Source organism: Chrysoperla carnea, chromosome 1 (assembly GCF_905475395.1).
Source record: "Chrysoperla carnea chromosome 1, inChrCarn1.1, whole genome shotgun sequence".
NCBI classification, from domain to species: domain Eukaryota; kingdom Metazoa; phylum Arthropoda; class Insecta; order Neuroptera; family Chrysopidae; genus Chrysoperla; species Chrysoperla carnea.
The window spans coordinates 53,023,209-53,044,734 of record NC_058337.1 but is presented as its reverse complement, the minus strand read 5'-3'; the positions used below and the strand labels follow the sequence as shown (position 1 = coordinate 53,044,734).

Sequence of the window (21,526 nt, the reverse complement as noted above, 5' to 3'; positions counted from 1 at the left end):
AGGCCATCCACATCATTATTTTGTTTACCTTTAACACCTATACCAAAATTTTGTTCATAGCGTTACAAACTTGGGACTAAATTTAGTATACCTTGGTATATTTCATATGCATGGTATAAAAATTGGATGATCTCTTCAATGTCGTTATAATTGGTTTTGACTATAATTTAAATTTTTTTCAAATAATTTGAATTTTTGTCGAAATATTCGAGTTTTTCTATAAAAATTCAATTTCCAGCTTGAAAACCGGCATCGAATTTTTTAATTAGAATTTATAATATGTGCAACGAGCCTTGTCAAAATCAGGGTTGCCAGAAAAATTTCTATCAAAGAACCCCATTTGTGATGAAAAAGAGCCTCATGCAGTACCCAAAGCGCCTCATTACATTATTTTCCACCAGTGCTGGATTACCCATTAGGCCGGACTAGGCCATGGCCTAGGGCCCCCGACGGGCAGGGGCCCCCACGAAAATCTGATATGATTATTTTTGAACAAAAATTTTCAATTTCAAGTTGTTTTTTTTTTTTTCAAATTTCGAAAAAAAAAATTCTTTTGCTCATTTTATTTCGTTTATAACCTTGGAATGATATGAATAAGCTGTACGAATGCTATGAATACACAAATAACGATTAATTTTACAATTATTCAAAAAAGGGGGGCCCCAAAATTTTATTGGCCTAGGGCCCCCGATGGGCTTAATCCGGCACTGTTTTCCACCAATAACAATATAGCACAAACATTTTTTAATTTTAGCCCAAGCATATAAAAAAAAAGCCCAATTCGGGAAAAGTAGTAAAATCTGGTAACTCTTGTCGAAATACTCTTTGATATGAGTTAAAGAGGCATCTAGCAATTAATTTATTATTCTCTTTATGGCTTTCATAAATGGTTTAAGTACCTACTACATAAACATTAGTGTTGCGTTTGGTTGGCGTTGTTTGTTGTTTATGGTTCACAGCTAAACTATATGCTCAGTTGATGCTGCCATCTTTAGCCAATACAATAGTCTTTAACAATTCTCATTGAAGAACGATTTTGCAAGTCCTTACACAAAATTTACATGTTAATAATTTTATAAAATTTGGGTGTATTTATAAGATTTAAAAAAATCCGTGCCGAGACTATTCTTTATACAAAAACCAAAAGAAAGCAAAATTGCAAAGAAAATATGTTTTCTAGTTCTTTAATTATGATAATGTTGGTATCCGTTGAGTTGTGATTGATGCAAACGTAGTATATAGTTTTGTAAATGTCTTACATAAATTTAGATTAAACATGATATCATACTCGGGGTTGGGCAGGATTTATAAATATACGAAATCAATAAATAATATGTGTTTTGTGAAATTATTCGTTTTAAATTTTATATAAAAATTTTATTTATGTAAATTACTCCAAAAAAAGTAAATAAAAGTAAATAAATAACAGTGTAATTGACTAAATAATGGGTGAGTCATATCAACTGTCAATATTCCAATGCAATTTTGACAGTATTCAAAAAAAATTCTTTTATTTTTATTTTATCCGACAAATATTTTTGTATAACTTTTCAAATAACATGAGATACTTTTAAACAAATAAATAAAATTTCAAAAATATGTAAACTTTATTGGCCTTAAAATTTTTTTTGTAAAATTGTTTTAAAACTAATTTTTGAAACTGTTAGGCATTAATCACAAATTTCTTATTAATAAATTATCGATATGCTTTAAGTTATTTTACTTATTTGATTTAAAACTGGAGTTAATTTTCCGGTATTAACTTTGGAGGTTAATGTATGTCTGCAGAAAACTGTTTTCTTTCTTAAATCTAGGATTACTGTACTTTTGTGATAAATTAAAGCGAACAGTAGCTATCGGTGGTATTATAGACGATAGCTATTATAAAACAGGCTTGTTTTTTATTTTTTTTCAAAAAGTGCAATTTAAATACCTGTAGATTGGAAAAATTAATACACATTTGTGTTGCATGAGTGGAATAGATATGAATGCAAATATTTCTATTCTTATGTGTGCATATATTCCGGTTCATAATAAATGTACCTATCTATAAAATAAACTCGATTTGTGTGATTAAATTTTTATAAACAATAACCGTGTCCTATAACCTAAAACTCATTTTATTGAACTAAGCATATCAAAATCTATATCCACTATCGAAATTGATTTTATTGTTGATTGGTGCGTTTTTTTTTATACAACGATATACCTGTTATATACACCAAGCCGCGATAGTACCAGTTTAACTCGATTATTATTTTCTTTAAATACATTTATCAATATTAAAACGAAATTTTCCGATACCAAAACTAATATTTTTGGCATTGCCGAATACACAGTACAGTATATACAATTTGTTAACATGATACAGTAGGACACTTCTCGCCCGCGTTTTCCACCAAGATTCTTACGCCTGTGAGATTTGCACTGATTTTTAAAAGTGATGTATTAGTGAGATATATTTCAAAAAGGAAACTTTATATTTCGAGTATCGTGGTATTTATTTCAATAACTATGTCTCAACTCGAAAGTCAACAAAAATTCAACCTAATAGGAAGGACTAAATTTTAACTTTAGTTAACGCCTCTATAACACTAATACAATAACCATCATAATTAAATTTAAATTCCCTAAGTAAATTTAGGCATTTTTGGGCACCAATAATACACAAATTAAATTTTTTAGTAGATTCTTTTTTCCCAAAAATTCTAAATGTCCTGTTTATATTTTGATTGTGCGTGCCAAATTTCATTACATTTCGTAGCTATTTTTGAGTTATTAACCCACAAAAATTTCTAAATTCACTTAGGTTATATGGTAATGCAGACTTATAGGAGTCTTTTCGAATTTCCTTCGAAATGTTCATAATATAATTTAATTCAAAAAGTATACGTATATCTATCTATTCCTTTAACTTCTATGAGAGACTATCTGAATATTTTTTCTCACTTTTTATACCATGTATATATGAAATGTATCAAGGTATAGTCAATTTAGTCTCAAGTTTGTAACGCTTAAAAATATTTATGCTACTAACAAAATTTTGGTATAGGTGTTCATAAAATCACCTAATTAGTCCATTTCCGGTTGTCTGTCTGTCCGTAAAAATGATAACTCAAAAACGAAAAGAGATATCGAGCTGAAATATTTATAGCGTGCTCAAGACGTAAAAAGTGAGGTTGAGTTCGTATATGGGCAACATTGTTTACTTCTAATAAGAAACATTTTTTACATTTAAACTTTTGTTCTATCTCTAACGGTTTAGAAGATGGGTTCAACGGATCCAAGACCCAATTGACCTATGTTGCTCATTTACGAACTCGATCTCACTTTTTACCTCCTAAGCACGCTATGACAGACGAACAGACAGACAGGCAACCGGAAATGGACTAATTAGGTGATTTTATGAACACCTATACCAAAATTTTGATCATAGTATTAATATTTTTAAGCGTTACAAACTTGGGACTAAACTTAATATACTGTGGTATATTTTATATACATGGTATAAATATATAATAGACATGAAGATCTACAATAAAACTGATTTAAATTTGATTTTGGTTTAATATGAATGTGTAAACAATTTAATTTGTCTCAATTAACTTAAAGTATTTAATGGAAAAAAAGATAATATCGTTTTGTTTATCTCTCCCACATCTATTGCATGACATTGCTGTATCTCACTTGAATTATGTGTTTAACACTTTACTGTAACCGTGAAAATTAAAATTCAGATAAAATAGCCCTCGTTTTGTGTTTCCGATCTCTAGGAACTCAAATTTATTATCATTTATGTTATGCATCTCCGGCAAATATCGAAAAAATCCAATTATGTTCTTCACAAAGTTTATTCTCGAAAATTATTTTTTACACCAACCAAGACTCGGTTTGCTGAGTTAAAATTCTTCAGGAACCAGTTAAAATTAATCTAACTTTTATGTTTCTGACTTTTAAGAATTCAAATCTGCCAACTAAAATGGAGATAAAGCATTAAAATTTATTTTTAAATTTTATTCTTTCCAAAATATTATGAACCTATGAAAAATGAAAGTCGAAAGCATAAATTAGGATTACTTTTCTGATTCGTAAAGCATTCTATTTCAGTAGGATATTCGTATATAGTATGTGAAACTATTATTAATGGGAAATTGTTTGGTTTGAGTTAGAAATGATAGTCTGTCAAGTGTGGTTAATTTTTGCTTTGTTTCTTTAGGCATTTTTCAAAACATTTTCCATAACTTCAAGTAAAATTTCTAGTTTTACTGCAGTATCGATGTTTCTGCGACATTGTGAACTTTCATCCTTAGTGAGTATACTTCTTGGCTTGTTAATAAACTCTCCTTCATTGAAATGACTCAGCACAAAAGCAACGTAGGGAAACTGCCAATTTGCCTGATAGTTCTTTATAAGATAATCTATTGACGTTGAATGCAAATAATCATACGTTTATTAAACTTGCTAGTTTTAGCGATATTTCTCGATATCAAACCGATGTGTATTGCCAGTTAGATCGGATGCAAAATTGCAAAATACTGGCGCAAAGTCCTTCCCAATATTCAACATTATTATGATGAAACGACTCAAATTATTGCTTTTCTTTTTGACGTCCTATCACGATTCATTTAATTAGTGTCCAATTTGACTATCTTTATCTTACAAACTTAGACTTGAATTTTGCTCTGTATCTTACACATTGGTCTTGACCCTTTTGTAATTAACTGCATCTGTCTAGGATTCTTAATGTTGCACTTTAATTTTGATCTTACATATATGTAAGACCAAACAAGACTTCCAAGACCAATGGATAAGACAAAGATGCTTAACCCATTATACTAAATTCGTTAGACAAAGATACTCAAATACAGTCTTGGGGGTCACTTCAACCTTGGAGTCAATTAAAGAAAATATAGCTAGTTTTAACACGTTTTTATTAGCTTGACCAGTATGTATGAATGTTACGGAATCTTTCCATCTAATTTTCCCCAACTAGTAGACATCTGATTGACTTGAAAATTTTCATTCTTATCAGGGACAGATGACAATAAAAAAATTTAATAACTTTACCGATAATCTTTAATAATATTATCTTGAAATATTAATAGTATCCTGAATGATCAGATGGTGCAGTGGCTTTGGCGTGATTGCTCTTCATGCGGAAAGTCGTAATGTCGACACCCATAACAAGTTAATAAAATTTTTTTTATTTTACTTTGTTAAGAGTACTCAATTTTTAACCTAGTGATACAAAAATATAAGAAACTAAATTATATTTTAATATAACTGAAAAAAACATGCTTTGTTGCACTAAAAATTGGATAATAATTTTAATTGTTATGTAAAATTCAAAGCATGGGGTGTTCGGTATTTTGTCAAATTAGTTAATGTACAGAATGAATGTAACTAGAGCACCCCATGCTTTGAATTTTACATTACAAATAAAATTATTATCCACTTAGTGCAATAAAGCGTGTATTTTTAAACCATAACTTATTTTTTAATTTTAACTGTTATTTGTTTGTCTCGCCGACTGCCAAAGGTAATAAAATGATAACGTTTTTAATCCTAATTTTATGTCTAATTGTAGTGTATTATGCAGAAAGTACTATGTACTCGGTTCGTTCTTCTCACTTAATATAAGTTATCCAACGGCGTGGTTATCAAACCACTTGTACTGATTTAACACGGTATCCAGAGCTCTATATAATTTATCTCACTTTTCTGTTGACAATGTGTGACAATGTAATTATACTATCTTTTTCTAATTACACTTAGTTTGCTACACCGAGCTAAGAACAAAGTATTAATAGCTACTATGATTCAGATTAAATAATGAATCAAAGGTTAATCTCTCTCCAAATTAAAAATAAAAATAAATAAATAAAAATTGTGCTACTATTGTTGTTTTAACAAAATTGTATTACAACTATTCATCTGTGAATTTTTTAACTTTTGATTTACTCTTGTTAAATAGAATTTTTTAAGCACTAAAGTTCCGGATCGCTAATGAAGCCTACGTTAATTTAAATCATCGTAAAATACACAATGCGCCAAATGTTGTTACGCATTAAAATGTTCAATTATTGCAGTAATAGTTTGTTTTGTATTAGATACCTTTACGATGGCTTATAACTTTTTAACCACTCTGTATATTGTAATATTTGCTAATCTTTGATCACAGAATGAATAAACTGTCTCCCTGAATAATACCCAATTTTATGAAATATTCAATTTATCCGAAGAAAAGTAATTTTGCAAAATTTTTTATATTAACAAAAAATTTTGCTAGCCACGATTACATGAACTGATAGATAGCATTATAAATAAATACCGAAGTAACATTTTAGTGATAAAAATAAATTATCTGGTTTTAACGTCCCGTAACCTCTGTGTGCAGACTAGAATACAGTACAGTATTGTTATACAGGTCGTGCGCCCTGCATATACAATATATCAGGAGTATGTATATAAAATTTAATCAAAAGTTTATAATGCTTCGAAATATTGATGAAAATTTCCTATTAGGCGTCCGACGATTGTTTTCTATGCTTATTTTGTTTAATAAAAAAAATTTTACAATTGTCATTTGTAGCCCAAAAACGCATAATTAAAATCCAGAAACGATTACAGTTGAAATTTACAAAATTTAAAAAACCCCCCGACAAATTTTTCTGGTGCGGAACCCTAAACTTGCACTTGAAACTAAAACTAAGAACACTCTCCGTTAAATTACCTTTCAAGCGAGTCCAAAAAAATTAAAATTGGTTCATCCGTTTAGGCGCTACGATGCCACAGACAGATATACACACATATCGGCCAAACTTAAAACACCCCTTTTTTAGTTCGGGAGTTAAAAATAAAAATACCATAGAAACGTAATTCTGATTTTCCTTCTTACTCAAAAAATTGTTCAAACTCCAACACTGTACAAGGCAGCCAGCCATTTTTGTGTTACCAAATGTTAACATAAATATTCTGAGATGCCACTGCTTCTACTATCTCTATTATATTTATATTGTCTGAGGGTTTGGGAATAACAACAAAAAGATTTTTTAGACGCTACAGTCTATGATTTTGTTATAGCCTGTATACAGAGGTAAAAATAAAGGTTGATTTTATTAATTGAATAATTGTATTTACCGTTAAAATGTTTGTTTACCGATTCAATTATTTTTTTTGTCCTCCGCTCTGTCATGAGTGAGTAATAAAGCATTTATAAAAATTAGCTTATAAATTTACAGTATGTCCACCGGTGGAGCTATGATACAGACGCAAACTCTTCCCATTAGTCAACCTTATTATGATGATTCCACTCAAATTTTAACTTTTCTTTTTGACCTTGAACATACCATATACATCTTCAAAATAGATAGTGTTGTCGCGTACAGGAACATTGTGGACTCATGCTTGTCATCCATTGAATTAATTTTGATGGTTTCAAACTTATCTACTCGGTCAGCTTTTCGCAATCTGAATGTTTATGAGTTTTTCATCGGGAAATGCGTATTGCGGTAAATTAACCGAACGGGTTAGTCTGAAACCATCCAAATTTATTTTATGGGTACAAAAACATAGAAATTGTCGCATTACATCCCGAGTTAAATTTTCAATGCTCATAGATTCCTTACCAGTTCCTGGAGTAACAGTGCAAAATTTAATAGAATTTTTTTTCTGATAACACCAAAAATATTTTTTTTGATAAATCACACATGACCTTTGTGACTCACATTTTTTTTAAACTGGTAGCAGCTGCTACCAATATATAAACAAACAAACAAATAATTTTAATTCTAATCATAAAAATTTAAAGTTTAACAAATATTTAAACTTTTATTTTTATTTATGTGCTATGTGGTTTTTACAAACTAATCTAATGTACAGTTGGGATCAAAAAAATTGAACCAATTTTAAGTGCCGTACTTAAGCATATTTGGTTTATCACAACATGTAAATGGTACAGAAAACGACATTGTTTGTAATGGGGGGTACTAAGTATATTTTCGTATGACAACAAATAATTCTAGTTACTTCTCATTTTTGAAAAGAAAATGTACAGTACCTACAAACTAGCTCAGTATTTTTTTTTAATTTAAAGTTTAAACACACAAAATACGACAGGTAATCCGATATTGTCGACTTTTCGTTTGCGCGTCTTTCCGCTTATTTGTTTTATCTACCACTGTGGCATGACAATATCTCGATAATTATTTGTCCTTTAAATCTTGAATTATATAATTCGAACGCTTTGTACATCCGAACAAGATACAAATATTTGCTCGATTTATCGAGGTCTTGATGTATTTGTTTGCCTTTGATGTATATAATTTATGTTATATTAGGATAGACACATATTAAGTAAACGACTAAATTTAATTACATTTGATAATTGATAATGTATTGTGTAACTTCGTTCACTGATATTTATGTTCCTGTATTTCTGAGCTAATTAATTCCTGTATTAGCTCCTGAGATGACAAATTTACCAACTTCACACTAAATCCATTTATTTAAAATTATAGGCAATAAATATTATTAGATAAATGATTTATAGTCACATCAAAGAGTATTTTTACTTGGAAGTCCTCTATAGCAGCTTCGATTTTGATGATTTTTTTAATACTTCTTTTTTTATTTTATTTAAAATCAGAAACCTTTTGGAGGGGTGAGGTAGGGGGAGGCAAAGTCCCGACTGATATACCAACGTCCAGCCTAAATTGCTAATAATAGAAGTTTGAAATTTCGAGAGGATATCGATTTTATATTGTGTCATTTAAGAAACTTTTTTTTCTTCGATATAATCATTTTAAAACTTTTTTTTCTAAGATTTCCAATAAAATAAGTGGCTATATAATCCGCTATCTCTATTAGACACGACTCGAAAAATTGGGTGTAATGGGGCTAAGTGACGCGCCATGTTTTTTTTTTTTTTTTTTCAATAACTTTCCACCTAATTGAGATTTATGGAAAATTAGAAAATTTAAAGAAACTGAACCGGTGGGCTAAAATACTAAAGATTTTCTTGGGCCGAAAAAGGTACAGAGAATACGGAGCGAATTTCCCTGTGCCGCTTTACTTATTATGAGTATACGTAGCTCAAGGTACACTGGAATTTGTGTTGAACTGTTATACAACAAAAGTTAATCTTATTTGGTACATATTGTATTTAAAATAAAAATTTAGTTTTATTTATTTATATGGATAATGTCATCAATGCGTCATACTCCTAGTCACTTTTAATGAAAAATCATCAAGTTTATGTTTTTATTAGAAATAATCAAAGAATTATGAATTATTTTATAAATATTAATAAAAATTAAAATATTTTTAAAGACAATTTCAAATTAACATTTATTATGTTATTCATTCTTTTACAAATACATAAAAACTGATAGCTAATTATCGTAATTTTAATTATGCTTTATCTGTAACAGTTTTAAATAAAATGTTGGGATTGGATTGTGAGGGTAGTGTACATAATTTACTAGCTGTGAACCACCCGTTCCTCTGGGAAACCCCCATTTTAAATACAAAGATGATTGTGTCGTAATTTTCACTTCATTTGTCGTCATGTCCCTTTTGTTTCACAATTTTAACAGTTAATTTTTTGGTTCGGAATCAAATTTTTTAGATAACAGCCCATATTACTCGCTAGTTCATGTCGTTTAAGTACCTAGTTTTTCAGTTGATCTATTGTAATGAACCCACATAAACTTGTATCCTCTTTTTCACCACCTTAAAAGTTTTAGCTACGAATTGGAATTATATACGTCTTTGATATTTGCCGACAAACGTTTAAGGAGAGGAACTACAGAAATTTATGTAACAATATTTTAATCAATTAATTATAATTGTATTTGATTATCCGTTAATTATAATTTCATAAACTATCGCTGCTGGGGTTTGAACTCATAACCTCTCAATCTCAGAGAAGCAAAAGGGATGAATTAGTGAGAGCTTTAACTTGTAGGTTCATTACGAAATAATAAAAATTTACCTCCTTTAAAGACTATTCAATTTGCATTTAAAATAACTATTTGCAACTAACTAGCTAATCTAAATAAAAAGGTTTCCCAAAATTTTACATGAATGTAGTATTGTTAAATATTGACAAAAAGATTCCTGCACTAATTAATTAAACATAGCTGATGACAAATTTATGTGTTAAGCAATTAAGCAAATTTATTTTAACATGAAAAATTTTTAACGGATTATTTAAAAACCGCATTATTAAAATATTTTATTTTTGACATGAGTTGATAAATTTATGCGTAAAATTTTATTTGATGACTCAACTTGACTGTATTTACATTGGTTTTATTATATTATTAATACTGTAGACAAAATATAGAAGAAAGATGTATAGAATATTGTCAGTTTTAAATAGAATTAGAGAAATTAATTGATAGTATAGTAATGTTGGGATTTCCCAATGATAATACCTCAAATGGACATTATTTTGTCATATCACGGTATTTCGTTGTTTAACATTTTCAATTTCGAGATAAAATGACTAACTTCTGTTGCTGTTTTTTATCTGAAGGTTAAACTTAATAATCCGGGAGCTGGTGTACTGGTTGTGTGTAGCAGTAAATGAGCATAAGGCCTAAAAGTGATCAAAAGGATGACTATTCAAATTTTTTCTTCTGTTCAACCTTTTGGGCACTTGTACGATTTATGACCATAGATTCAAAGTAGTTAAGATGTCTAAAGTTTTCAGTCGATTCAATTTAATCGATTAAAATAATCCAACCTGTATATTAGCCTTAGGTTCAGATCACTCACGCACGAACATAATCGAAAAGGGGAAAGTTTAGGTAAGCATAATAAAAGTTCACAATAATTTCTAGAGAAGTATACTCTGTGTCGTAAAAAAAACAGTATGTATCTCTATGTAAAGGCGTCAGTTTTATGTGACATATGAGTATACAATACATTAATCAATGAAATCATATGCTGACGCCCTGACGGACACCGGGTGTAATATATTCTGATTTTTATTTCATGATAAGAAATTTTTAATTTAAAAAATAATGTTTTTTATTTTATAATTTATTTTTTATAGTAGCAAATATCTTATCGGGTATGATTATATTAAACAAATCATTCAAATTGAAATCGATGTTTGGTAGTTATATATGTTTCTCGATAAATTAAAAAATATTTGTCATGAAAAAGATTTAAAAAAAATTGTATTATTATTTAAGAAAACTTATTTGGTTGATTAATTATTAATTAAAATCTTTAAATATCAATTGTTTCACTCTCTGTGTGCTGTCATTTGTTATGCGAAGTGTCTGGAGCACTAAAGAGTGGGATATCTTCTCTATCTGTCGAAGAACCTATATATCACAATATCGTCTCATTGTTTAATGTATCGATGGACATTAAACATTAAAAAAATTGGGCGAACAACTATATTTTCTTAAATGATTTTTTGAATAATTTCTGAAATGATTTAAATTTTACGATTCACTGTAATTTTAGGAATAATATGCATAATGTTAGAAAATAAATTTTAATCATTTTTACTTTTTGTTGCTTTTATTTAAAGATTTTCAAATAATATGTGGATTTTGTATTTTAGGGCATTACATGTCTCTCTATTTTAAGATTGTAAATCTCCCTTTAGATGTATTAAACAGAAAAACTACAACTTATAACACAAATTTCAATTTTACCTATATCTGCTGAGAAATGTTTAAAGTTTGTGTTTCCCTCTAAGTCCTTATTGATACACCTAACTCAAAGTAACAGAAAACAAAACACGTAGTGGTCAAAATAATTAATAAGCAATTTTTCTTTAGGGCCGGATTAACTTTTTCAGGCTAAGCAAATATACGTTAGTCGCAGACACGCAGGAAACAATTTACCTCGTCTGGTATACTAAAATTTGTTCGCCTCAATTTATTTGCGATATGAAGATATTTCGACCAAACTTGCCCTAACTTGTTCGACAACTAGTCTTAACTCAACATCTATGTTTAGCTGGTCTGGGTTGAGTTAGCATGAATTAGTAGTAGTGGGTAGTGTTTGGCCTTTTTTTTGGAAAATAAATTTACAATTTTATTATTTAGTTTACAATCTAGCGGTTTACAATAATACGGTGGCATATACATTTTATAAGGCAAAACTATAAGTTGGTATTTTGCTCAACGGTTGATTGTACGTTAATTGGAAGTTTACATAGTCCCACATGTTGGATTCTATGTACTTCCCTTAAAAAATTATTTAATAGCGTAATAGCGTCAAAAAATTTTTACAGTCTATTTATTTTAATTCAATGAGGAAAAAAATGTTACTATGATAAATACGAAACCGGCCTCTTTTCTCTACCTAAAGATTTATTACGTGTAATTTTGATTCTTTTAATTGTTTTTTTTTTTATTACTAGCTACAATTCTTGTGTAACTCCCACTCTTAACTACTTGTTAATATTTGGTTATATGAAACTGTAGGTTTCAAATCTCAATTAATTGATGAAAAAAGACGCCGTTTTTGAGAAAATATGATAAAATCCAAAGTCCTCTTTCTTTCTAGCCATAAAGCATATTCTTATTTTTCAAACTTTTATTACGTATTAAAACAAATAAATCTCCATTTCAGTAGAAGAGTCTTATTGAAAAAAATAAGTTTTAATTTTTCGTAATTTTTTTTTTCAGTGGAGGCAATTGTCGATTTCGATTATGAAGCTCAAGAGCCCGATGAGCTAACAATTCGTAAAGGTGATATTTTACGGAATATAACAAAGAAACCAGGAGGTTGGTGGGAAGGAACTTTAAATGATAAACGTGGAATGTTTCCTGATAATTTTGTTCATGTACTTGATTCAGATGTTGTACTTAGGTAAGAATTCATTACAGCTCAAAAGCAATTAGCAAGTAAATTTTTTTTGTTACAAATTGGTATTTGTATACAAACTATAAAAGAATCTTAAAAGCGAAGGATTCCCAAATCTTAAAACTGAGAGATTCCCAAACCGTTACCTTTCATTTTTTTAAAACTACAGTCCTTAAAGAAAACTAAATTAGTAAAAATGCAACGTTAATTTTTTTTACAAATACCTAATTATAATTTAAAAAGACTTAACCGACGTATTTATGACCCTGAAACTACAAGACTTAAGATAAACCAAACCGCGAAATACAAGACGGAAATGGTTATATACACCAATTTCAGCATGGCTTATACAAGTCAACCACATCATTTAAATAAATTCTTATAATTAAATTAAACCCATACTAGCTCGAATTTCTAAATTGAATTATATCATATCGTCTTTACGAAACACTGATTTTTTTTAAGTTGAGCTTTCGCAAAACACTGTTTTTAGTAGCATCAAAGCTTCATCGGCTCCAGAGCGAAAATTCATTTTTTAAACTTTTTGAAGGGTATTCTTATACTTATTAAAATGATTAAAGTGCGGTCCTTCGGGGCTTACACTTCGAACGCCATGCCTTAGCTCCCACACTGATTCTAAGCAATTACACTTTATTATACTTAAACAATTTTATTAATACGTTTGGGTGGTAAAATGATTACTTTTAGACGCTTTATTATTAAAAAATTACACTGTTAAGTGTAATTTAATGATAGAAGAATCATGTCTTTATAGTTGATAATCTGTATAATTAATTAAATTACGGTTTTTTCAGGAATAAATCAACAAAAGAAAAACGAATGTGTCAAGCGGTGTTCAGTTATGTGCCTGAACATGAAGATGAGTTACGATTAAATGTTGGCGATGTCATTGAAGTGTTAGGTGAAATAGAAGAAGGATGGTGGCGTGGTCGATTGAACGATAAGGAAGGTGTATTTCCATCAAATTTTGTTGAAGATATTTCAATACCAACGCCGCACACAAATTCTAAATCTAAATTTAAAGTTAGCAAAGAAGATTTAACAAGTATTTCAAATGATACGGAAATTAGTTCGCATGTTCCATCTTTACCACCAAAACCTGGTAAATATTTTTTATATTAATCCATTTCTAAGCACTGTTAAAAATGCTCGACATGTTTAAATTGACTGAAAACTGTTCAATTACCAATGCATATTTTGCATTTTCTTCATATTTTACCCTTTACTATTATTATTACCTCATTTGCACAAAATGTATGGACAGAAATGAAAAATTAAATTTTTTGAGTTGGTTAGGCAAAGAAAACCACTGGTCGATATATTTTTGGTAGTCAGAACGGACAATCATGAGTAATGCCAGCGACAGCAAAAATTACAATCCTTAAATTTAAAATAATCAATACTCCTAATTAATTTTGCTAAGCGGAGTCCCGTATACCATCGAGGACTATTACAAAATAGGCTGGAATTCGTACCTTAACAGAAAAACTAGAAATTAATTTTAATATATTATTTCTACTTTGTAATAAGATCTTTTACACAACTGTATAGTTTTTATGAAATAAAATTTTGTTATTGTTATCATTATTATTATTAACATTTGTTAGTTACTCCCAGTAACTTAAAAATTGTTAATCACTTTAAAAAACGATTATATCAATTTATTATGTTTTATACTAAAAGTCCACCACCGATAAAGATTCCTTTTAATTATTTTTTTTTTAAATTTATTTTAGTTAAGATAATATGTCAAGCAATGTTCGCTTACAAAGCACAAAACGACGACGAGCTAACATTAAAAGTGGGAGATTTAATTACATTAATCAGTAAGGATGGCCAAGATAAAGGATGGTGGCGTGGCGAGTTGCGTGGGCGGATTGGTGTGTTTCCTGATAATTTTGTCAACGTAATCCCAGTTCCGGTAGACACAACAAATTCTAACTCACAACCTTCAGCCTTGAATTTATTAACACAAACAACGCCACCAACTGCAGCGAAAAAAATCACCGATAAATTACCACCACAAGTAGCAAAAATCTCACCTCAATCAATTCCACCTAAAAAGGAAACCACACCCCCTAAAACAATACCTGTAGGTGTTTCCACACCAATGACGACACCTCCTTCATCGACTGTCGCAATGCAACGAAAATCACTTGAAGCTAAAAGTGAAGTACCACCAATACCTGGAAAGAAACCAGCGGTACCAATGAAAAAATCCCCATCTTTAACTGGTGGTGGGATCTTATCGGGATTAAAACAAAAAGTTATGGGTAGCAGTCATGATTCTACTCCTCATAAAACAGCATCAAATGATAATCTTGACGGAATTTGCTCCAGTCGACTTTCTAAAGATGAAATCACTCCTCTTTCGTATACGGCAACATCTGGGGATGAAAAACAGGATGAATTTGATCGAGTTGAACGTAGTTCAATGCTAACAGATCCACGTGCAAATCGAGCAAAAGCTCCAGGTAGACGACCACCAAGCATGGTCATTCGAGATTTGGATCAACCTGGACTTACGAATGGCAATGCCGAACATCATACTCCAACATCAAATTCATCTCCACCTAGCACAACAACAACTCCCTTACAACAAATACCCGATGAAAATGAACAATCAACTCCCGAATGTAAACCAAAACCACGTGATTGGGAAAAACATCGTGTTCCTTGGATGGATGAATTAAAACTGAATCAAGCTAAGAAAACATCTCCATTAAACCCGTCTCCCGAAAGTTCAACTCGACTGAAATTCTCATCGGAAAAATTAAATGAAGATACAGAAGATAAAGATTGCATGTCGAAATCAATGTCCGCTGCGATACGATTACGAACACCAACACCTCCTGGTGAAAAACCGGGTGTTATGTTGCGAAATAGAAATTCAATAAATCAAATAGTAGGGACTTCAGTTGTTGTTCGACCTCAATCAATACATGGCGGGGAAATTGATCAAGGAAAAGTGACGAGGGAAGCATCTACAAGAAATTTAACCCCTTCGCCAGTGTTGAAACCACCAACAGGTGTTGTAAATTCTGCATCAACAACAGATATACATAATAAACCAAGTGGCGATCGTAAATCGTTAGTGGATACGACATCTTCAGCAAGTGGAGTGCATTCACCAGGTGTGAGTGGAGGTGTAGGCTATGTTACACTAAAACAATATAATGAATTAGAAGATAAAGTCCATTTATTAGAAGTAGCTTTAGACAAACAAAATCAATTATTTAATACAAAATTAGATGAAATCTTACAAAAGGTCCATAATGAAATCGGTGATTTAAGACAACAGATTAAAACTATTGAAAAATCGGTTGATAAATTAGCGCAATGCGTTACGCAAGTTTAGGTAAACAAAATAAATAAGGTACTTACATTTAACATTTACTTTATTGGTCTTCGTCTTAGTTCTTTTTTGAGAGCGACTCTTTTACATTTTATTTTGTTTTTTGTTTTTGTGAAATAAAGTATTTTTTTGTTTTATTAATAGTATTTTGTACGTCTCGCATTAGATCAGTGTGTGTAGAGAAAATAGAGATAACTATTTTGACGTACTGACCCTAATTCTTTCGATATCCGCGTGTATTTTAATTTATTCAGTTTGTGACGCTTAGCACGACTATTCAGTGATCAAATGGTCAAAAATTGTGCAAAATTACAACACAACCCTTAAAAGTTAATTGGTAATCAGTAATTGACACTAACCTTGCATCGAATTATCAAAATTGAACTATATGCGGAGTTGTGGCACTTATATCCTTACATGAAAAAATAAACATATGAAACAAACCGTTTTTGATATAAAGCAAAAAATGTCAACATAGTAAATAATGATTGATTTGAAAGTCGTAGGTTTGAAGATTTTGGAATGATTAAACCATTATTTTCATTCCGCTTTGTAGGATAGTTCCGGCTAGAGTTAATTACTGATTACAAATCTTCTATAAAAGTTTGTTTATTTTACCTAAATTGATTCACTAACAGCTAAAAAAAAGATAAACATTTTTGAAGTATTTTTTTAATATTAACCCTTGAGTATGCTAGAGGTGTATTTCCTAGTGCTACAAACGTGAGTGTAAACAATTTTGTATATGCGGGTATAATTACTTGGCTGTTAAAAATCTTTTTAGATAGAAAAATGTGTGGAAATGAATTTTTCTTTAGAAAATGAACTACTAGAAGTGATTAAAGGCTGGAGAGAAGTGGTGGGATGAAGTTGTTGATTTTTCTACGTTTGATATTAAAGTCTAGTACGCATTGCTCGAAAAGTTAAATTTTCTTGATTGAAACGATAAAAATACAAATGTCCTCATCGTACTAAAGAAACGCTTTACTTCCTTACTAAGTTTCTAGTAAAATTTTTCTAAGAAATTCAATCAAAAATTCTTATAGCTAGAAATTGAAATATTTTATGGTGCATTAAAAATTACTGTAGTGTTGAGTTTGACTCATCAAAATAATTTTTCCAAACTACAAAAGCTCATTGAACATAATTTATGTTCGAATTTGTTCACTATTTAAATAAACTTTGAAAAGAATAGTAAAATAAGTTTCAACATAATTATTCAAGTATGAAAACTTAAAAGCTCGAAAGAAAATTGAGTAATAAATATTTATAAAAAATTAACGGAAAATGTAACTTAACACAACAGAATCAGTTGTTTAAATATATTGTATATTTTGAGTTTTATATTAGTGCTTGAATTTAGACAGCGCAAAAAAAGTAAGTTTATAAAAAATGTTTTATAAATTTATATCAATTTCAACAGTGCGAGTTGATTCACTAATCACAAATTAATATTTTTTAAAGTTTGAACGGAGGATGATAGTTTTTTATTTATTGCTCGAGAAGAAAAACTCGTGACAACAGAAGATCTTTTTAACAGAAAAATATTCCAAAAGAGACTCAAAAAGCAAAATTTAAATGAATTCTGATTTTTAACAAGCCACAGTACAAAATAAGTATACAAATTTATAAATGAATGTTATAGACGTATCCTAGGAGTGAAATGGCCAAAATTAATATCAAATTTAGTGGTAACCGAAAATGGACAATCTTTAGAAATCATTACGACATAGCAAGAACATCCCTTAATCTTATACACCAAAGAGTTTTAGAGAAAATGGTTGCTCCGTATGCAACTGCAGAATAACTATAATTGCAACGGTAAAATACAATATCGTTGTTGAAGGAATCCTATTCTTTCTGATCATGGAGCTACAGGAGTCCTATTATTTTTGTTTTATTTTGAAATTAATTTATTGGTTAGCAATGGATAATGGTAGACCAAAACACAAAATTGTGGGTATGTAACTAGAATTACTGTAGATAACCTGCATGTGTACAAGTGCTGCCAATGCACGTAACAACCGATGGGGCTTGGTTTAAATATACCATACATAATAACAGTTTATTTATGGTTACTTTCATAAAAAAACAACGAATGCACTGTTTCAACGTATATAACTACATTTCAATTAGTAATATGTACTTAGATCGCTATCATTCAATTGGCAGTGTAGTCATTCTATACATAAGTTTCCTATGATCAAAAATACTTGTTTTTCAAAGGCGATTGTTTAATAAATTCAAAATCAGATATAGGACCCTTATTGGCTGATAAAATTTTGTGCTCAGTACTTATTACTGGGCGCAATATATGGAATCAATTTTGAAATTTTCGAATGATTTCTGATCATCGTAATTGATTATTACGATTATTGGGTATGTAATATTTTTTCACGAAGCGAGTCGAGTTTATCCTATGTATATTTTATTACAATTAAAAAATGTTTAACATGTCTGGAAACAATTTTTCGAGTGAATTTTAAAGTTTGTTATTTGAATAATTATGAAAAAAATATTTTAAAGTTTTAAATAATAATTTTATTCACAAACAGGCAGACTGACTGTTGAAACAGATAGAACGACAGACAGACTCTTTTAGACACACAAATAAATAAAATTAATATATTTAAAATAAAATACACATATCTCTTTATATTATATATTTTTTAAAAAGAATTATATTTATACATAAAATAACAATAACTATGTTCATGTCTATTTACATACGGTGGATTCTAGATCACAGAAATTATTTATATCAAACCAATATTAATCAATATTTACCAATCAATATAATTAATTCATTTATCTTAATTCTGATAATAAGATAATAACTTAAATGACAAATACGCTCTTGCCAAAATTATTAAAAAAATTCATCAAGATTAGTGGTCAAAAATATTTATAAACGAATACAATAATTTGGAAACCAAAGGTCATTTACGCAATTTCAAACTATTAGACTTTTAATAAAATAATTTATTTACCAAAATTAATACCAAACAATTCACACAGCAGATTTGCCATTTATTAAATTATTAACATTATGTAAAAGCAAAAAACTCGATCGTCACATTCCAGCACTTTTATTGGCGATGCCTTTTAGAACAGTAATTGTCTTTTTTCACGTTTATATTTTTGTATGTTGCTTTGAATGGCGGGAATTAGGATAGCAAAATGGACGATGAGAGGTCTCCGGATAAAATGGAAGCTTGTAGCGCACTAACATAATAAATCTTTATCTAAGAAATTGGAAGTGATGTTTTGTTTACTTAAACATGAACTATAATTTGAATTGCCAAAATATGAATTCTTTTGAGGAAGGCAATCATATTCATAGCAGAAAGTTTAAATATCTTTCCGCTTTGAGTATATTGAAGGACTTAAATAAAATCAAAATTTACGATTACACTACCATTATTAAGCTAAAATAACCTAAGTAAATTTACATTTACCAGTTTTTTCGCAACAATAAAAAATAAGTATCCATGAAATTTGATGTACGCAATCTAAATATAAAACCAAAGGACACGACATAGTTTTTTTTTAATTTTATTTTTGCATTGGGAATACCATTGGGTTAACTTATTTATGGCAATGCAAATCCCTTCCATCATCGATGCTGGAAGGGACTGAATTCAATTTTCTGTGACCCAAAGCAACATTGAATAACAATGAATACAAATTTATGAGCTTTTCTACCACCTAACGCCATCGATATTCTTGTTGGATATGAACATAGATATCTTTTATTTATAAAACAAGAAAATTGCGCAACTAATAAAATAAATTACATTCCTAAATAATATTTATGTAAATATTTTTTTATTATAATTTAAGTATTTACAACTTTTGTTAGTCTTTTTTAAGTTACGAAAATTATGTCGTTAATTAAAATAATTTTTATTTACAAGATGGTGCAGTCATTAAATAATTAACGAAATTTTACGAAATATTTACAAAGAAACAGTCTAAATGATTTCAAATCCATCGAGTAAGTTTTTGTAGGTTGTTAAAAAAAATAAAAACACGTTTACATAGCGCGCGGTAACAATAAATTTTTGTATATTACAAAGTACTTAGTTTAAAAAAGATAACGATATTTAATAAATTTAGACAATTTTAAAACGAAAATCATTCCATGTTTAGAAACAAATTTTCCATTTTAAAAATATTTTGAACTAGATTTTTGTTTATGAGTTGCCGTTTGTGTCAGTATCAAATTAATTTATAATATATTTTGCATTTAATCTTTAATTACTCGCAAGGAATTAATTATAAGGTTTCCAAAATCCTGAAAGCTACAGTAATTGCGTTTTCTGAAACGCGTTTACGGTACTAGTCATGGTTTCACAAGACCAAGACCAAGACTATTCATATAGGCCAAGACTTAAATAATGTTTTCTGTATCTTTCGTCTCTTTTTAATATGATTTGATTTTTTGTGGAAGTGATCATTACATTAGACCCACGGGTCGATTAAATTTCGGAGTTCTACATTTTATTATAACCAGTTATTCATATATAACTACTCCACAATCGAATTTACAGTAACAAACAAATAACTCATGACGGCCAATGCCTTACGAACAGAAATTTATTTCCCATATTCGAGTTTTAGATCATTTAAAATTCAAAATTTTGAAGGGGTAGGTTATAATTTTTCTTGCTGAAATGGTGTATTGGTTTTTTTAAATTTTTTTGAAAAATAAAAAAAGACAAAGTCAACATTTAAGATGTGTTCAAAATCAAGACTTACACAAAAGTCTTGCCTAAAAAGGAAGACCCAAATGAACTGATCAAGGCAAAGACCTTCTAGTCTAGATCAATAGTGGAGTTATTTCATACGAGTAATTACGGTATATTACCATAAAAAATGATTGCGTTCATATGATAGTAAAATTGATTACTTCAAAATAAATTATTCAAATTAAAAAAGGCCTCAGTTTAATTCGGGGTCCTTAAGGCGTGTGAGTTTATAAGATATTTAAAGTAATTAATGTTTAAAAGTAATAAAATATTTTTTAATATTAACAGAAACGGCGCTTCATATATGTTGCTCAAATAGGTTATTTTAAAAATTGTGCAAACTAATTTCTTAAAAAAAAAATTTTATTCATCAAAATTAATTAAAAATATTCAAAATTATGTGAAAATATTAGAAAATTATTTGTATATAAGATTTAAGAGAAATTTTAAGAATATGGCAGTTAAATATTTGTAAATTCAAATTTTCCAATTCCAAGAAATATACCACTAAATTAAAAAAAAAATTTTGCATTTTTTATAAATACATATTATATATAAAAAA

At 29.2% G+C, this 21,526-nt stretch overlaps 1 protein-coding gene across 1 annotated transcript; it reads left to right on the top strand.

Annotated features, from left to right (window-relative positions):
- Positions 1-1,231: 1,231 nt before the first annotated feature.
- Positions 1,232-19,764, top strand: LOC123299590 (CD2-associated protein-like). The gene is made up of 4 exons (XM_044881847.1): positions 1,232-1,449; positions 12,660-12,843; positions 13,653-13,960; positions 14,595-19,764. Exons 1-4 carry the CDS (start codon positions 1,446-1,448, stop codon positions 16,214-16,216), a joined length of 2,118 nt encoding a protein of 705 aa, XP_044737782.1. The 5' UTR covers positions 1,232-1,445; the 3' UTR covers positions 16,217-19,764.
- The last annotated feature ends 1,762 nt before the right edge of the window (positions 19,765-21,526 follow it).

What these genes read in the sequence shown, in the direction of transcription:
- LOC123299590 (XM_044881847.1), top strand. An exon ending in GATTCAGATGTTGTACTTAG is followed by an intron (nt 12,844 to 13,652) that starts GTAAGAATTCAT and finishes CGGTTTTTTCAG; the next exon opens with GAATAAATCAACAAAAGAAA. An exon ending in ATCTTTACCACCAAAACCTG is followed by an intron (nt 13,961 to 14,594) that starts GTAAATATTTTT and finishes AATTTATTTTAG; the next exon opens with TTAAGATAATATGTCAAGCA.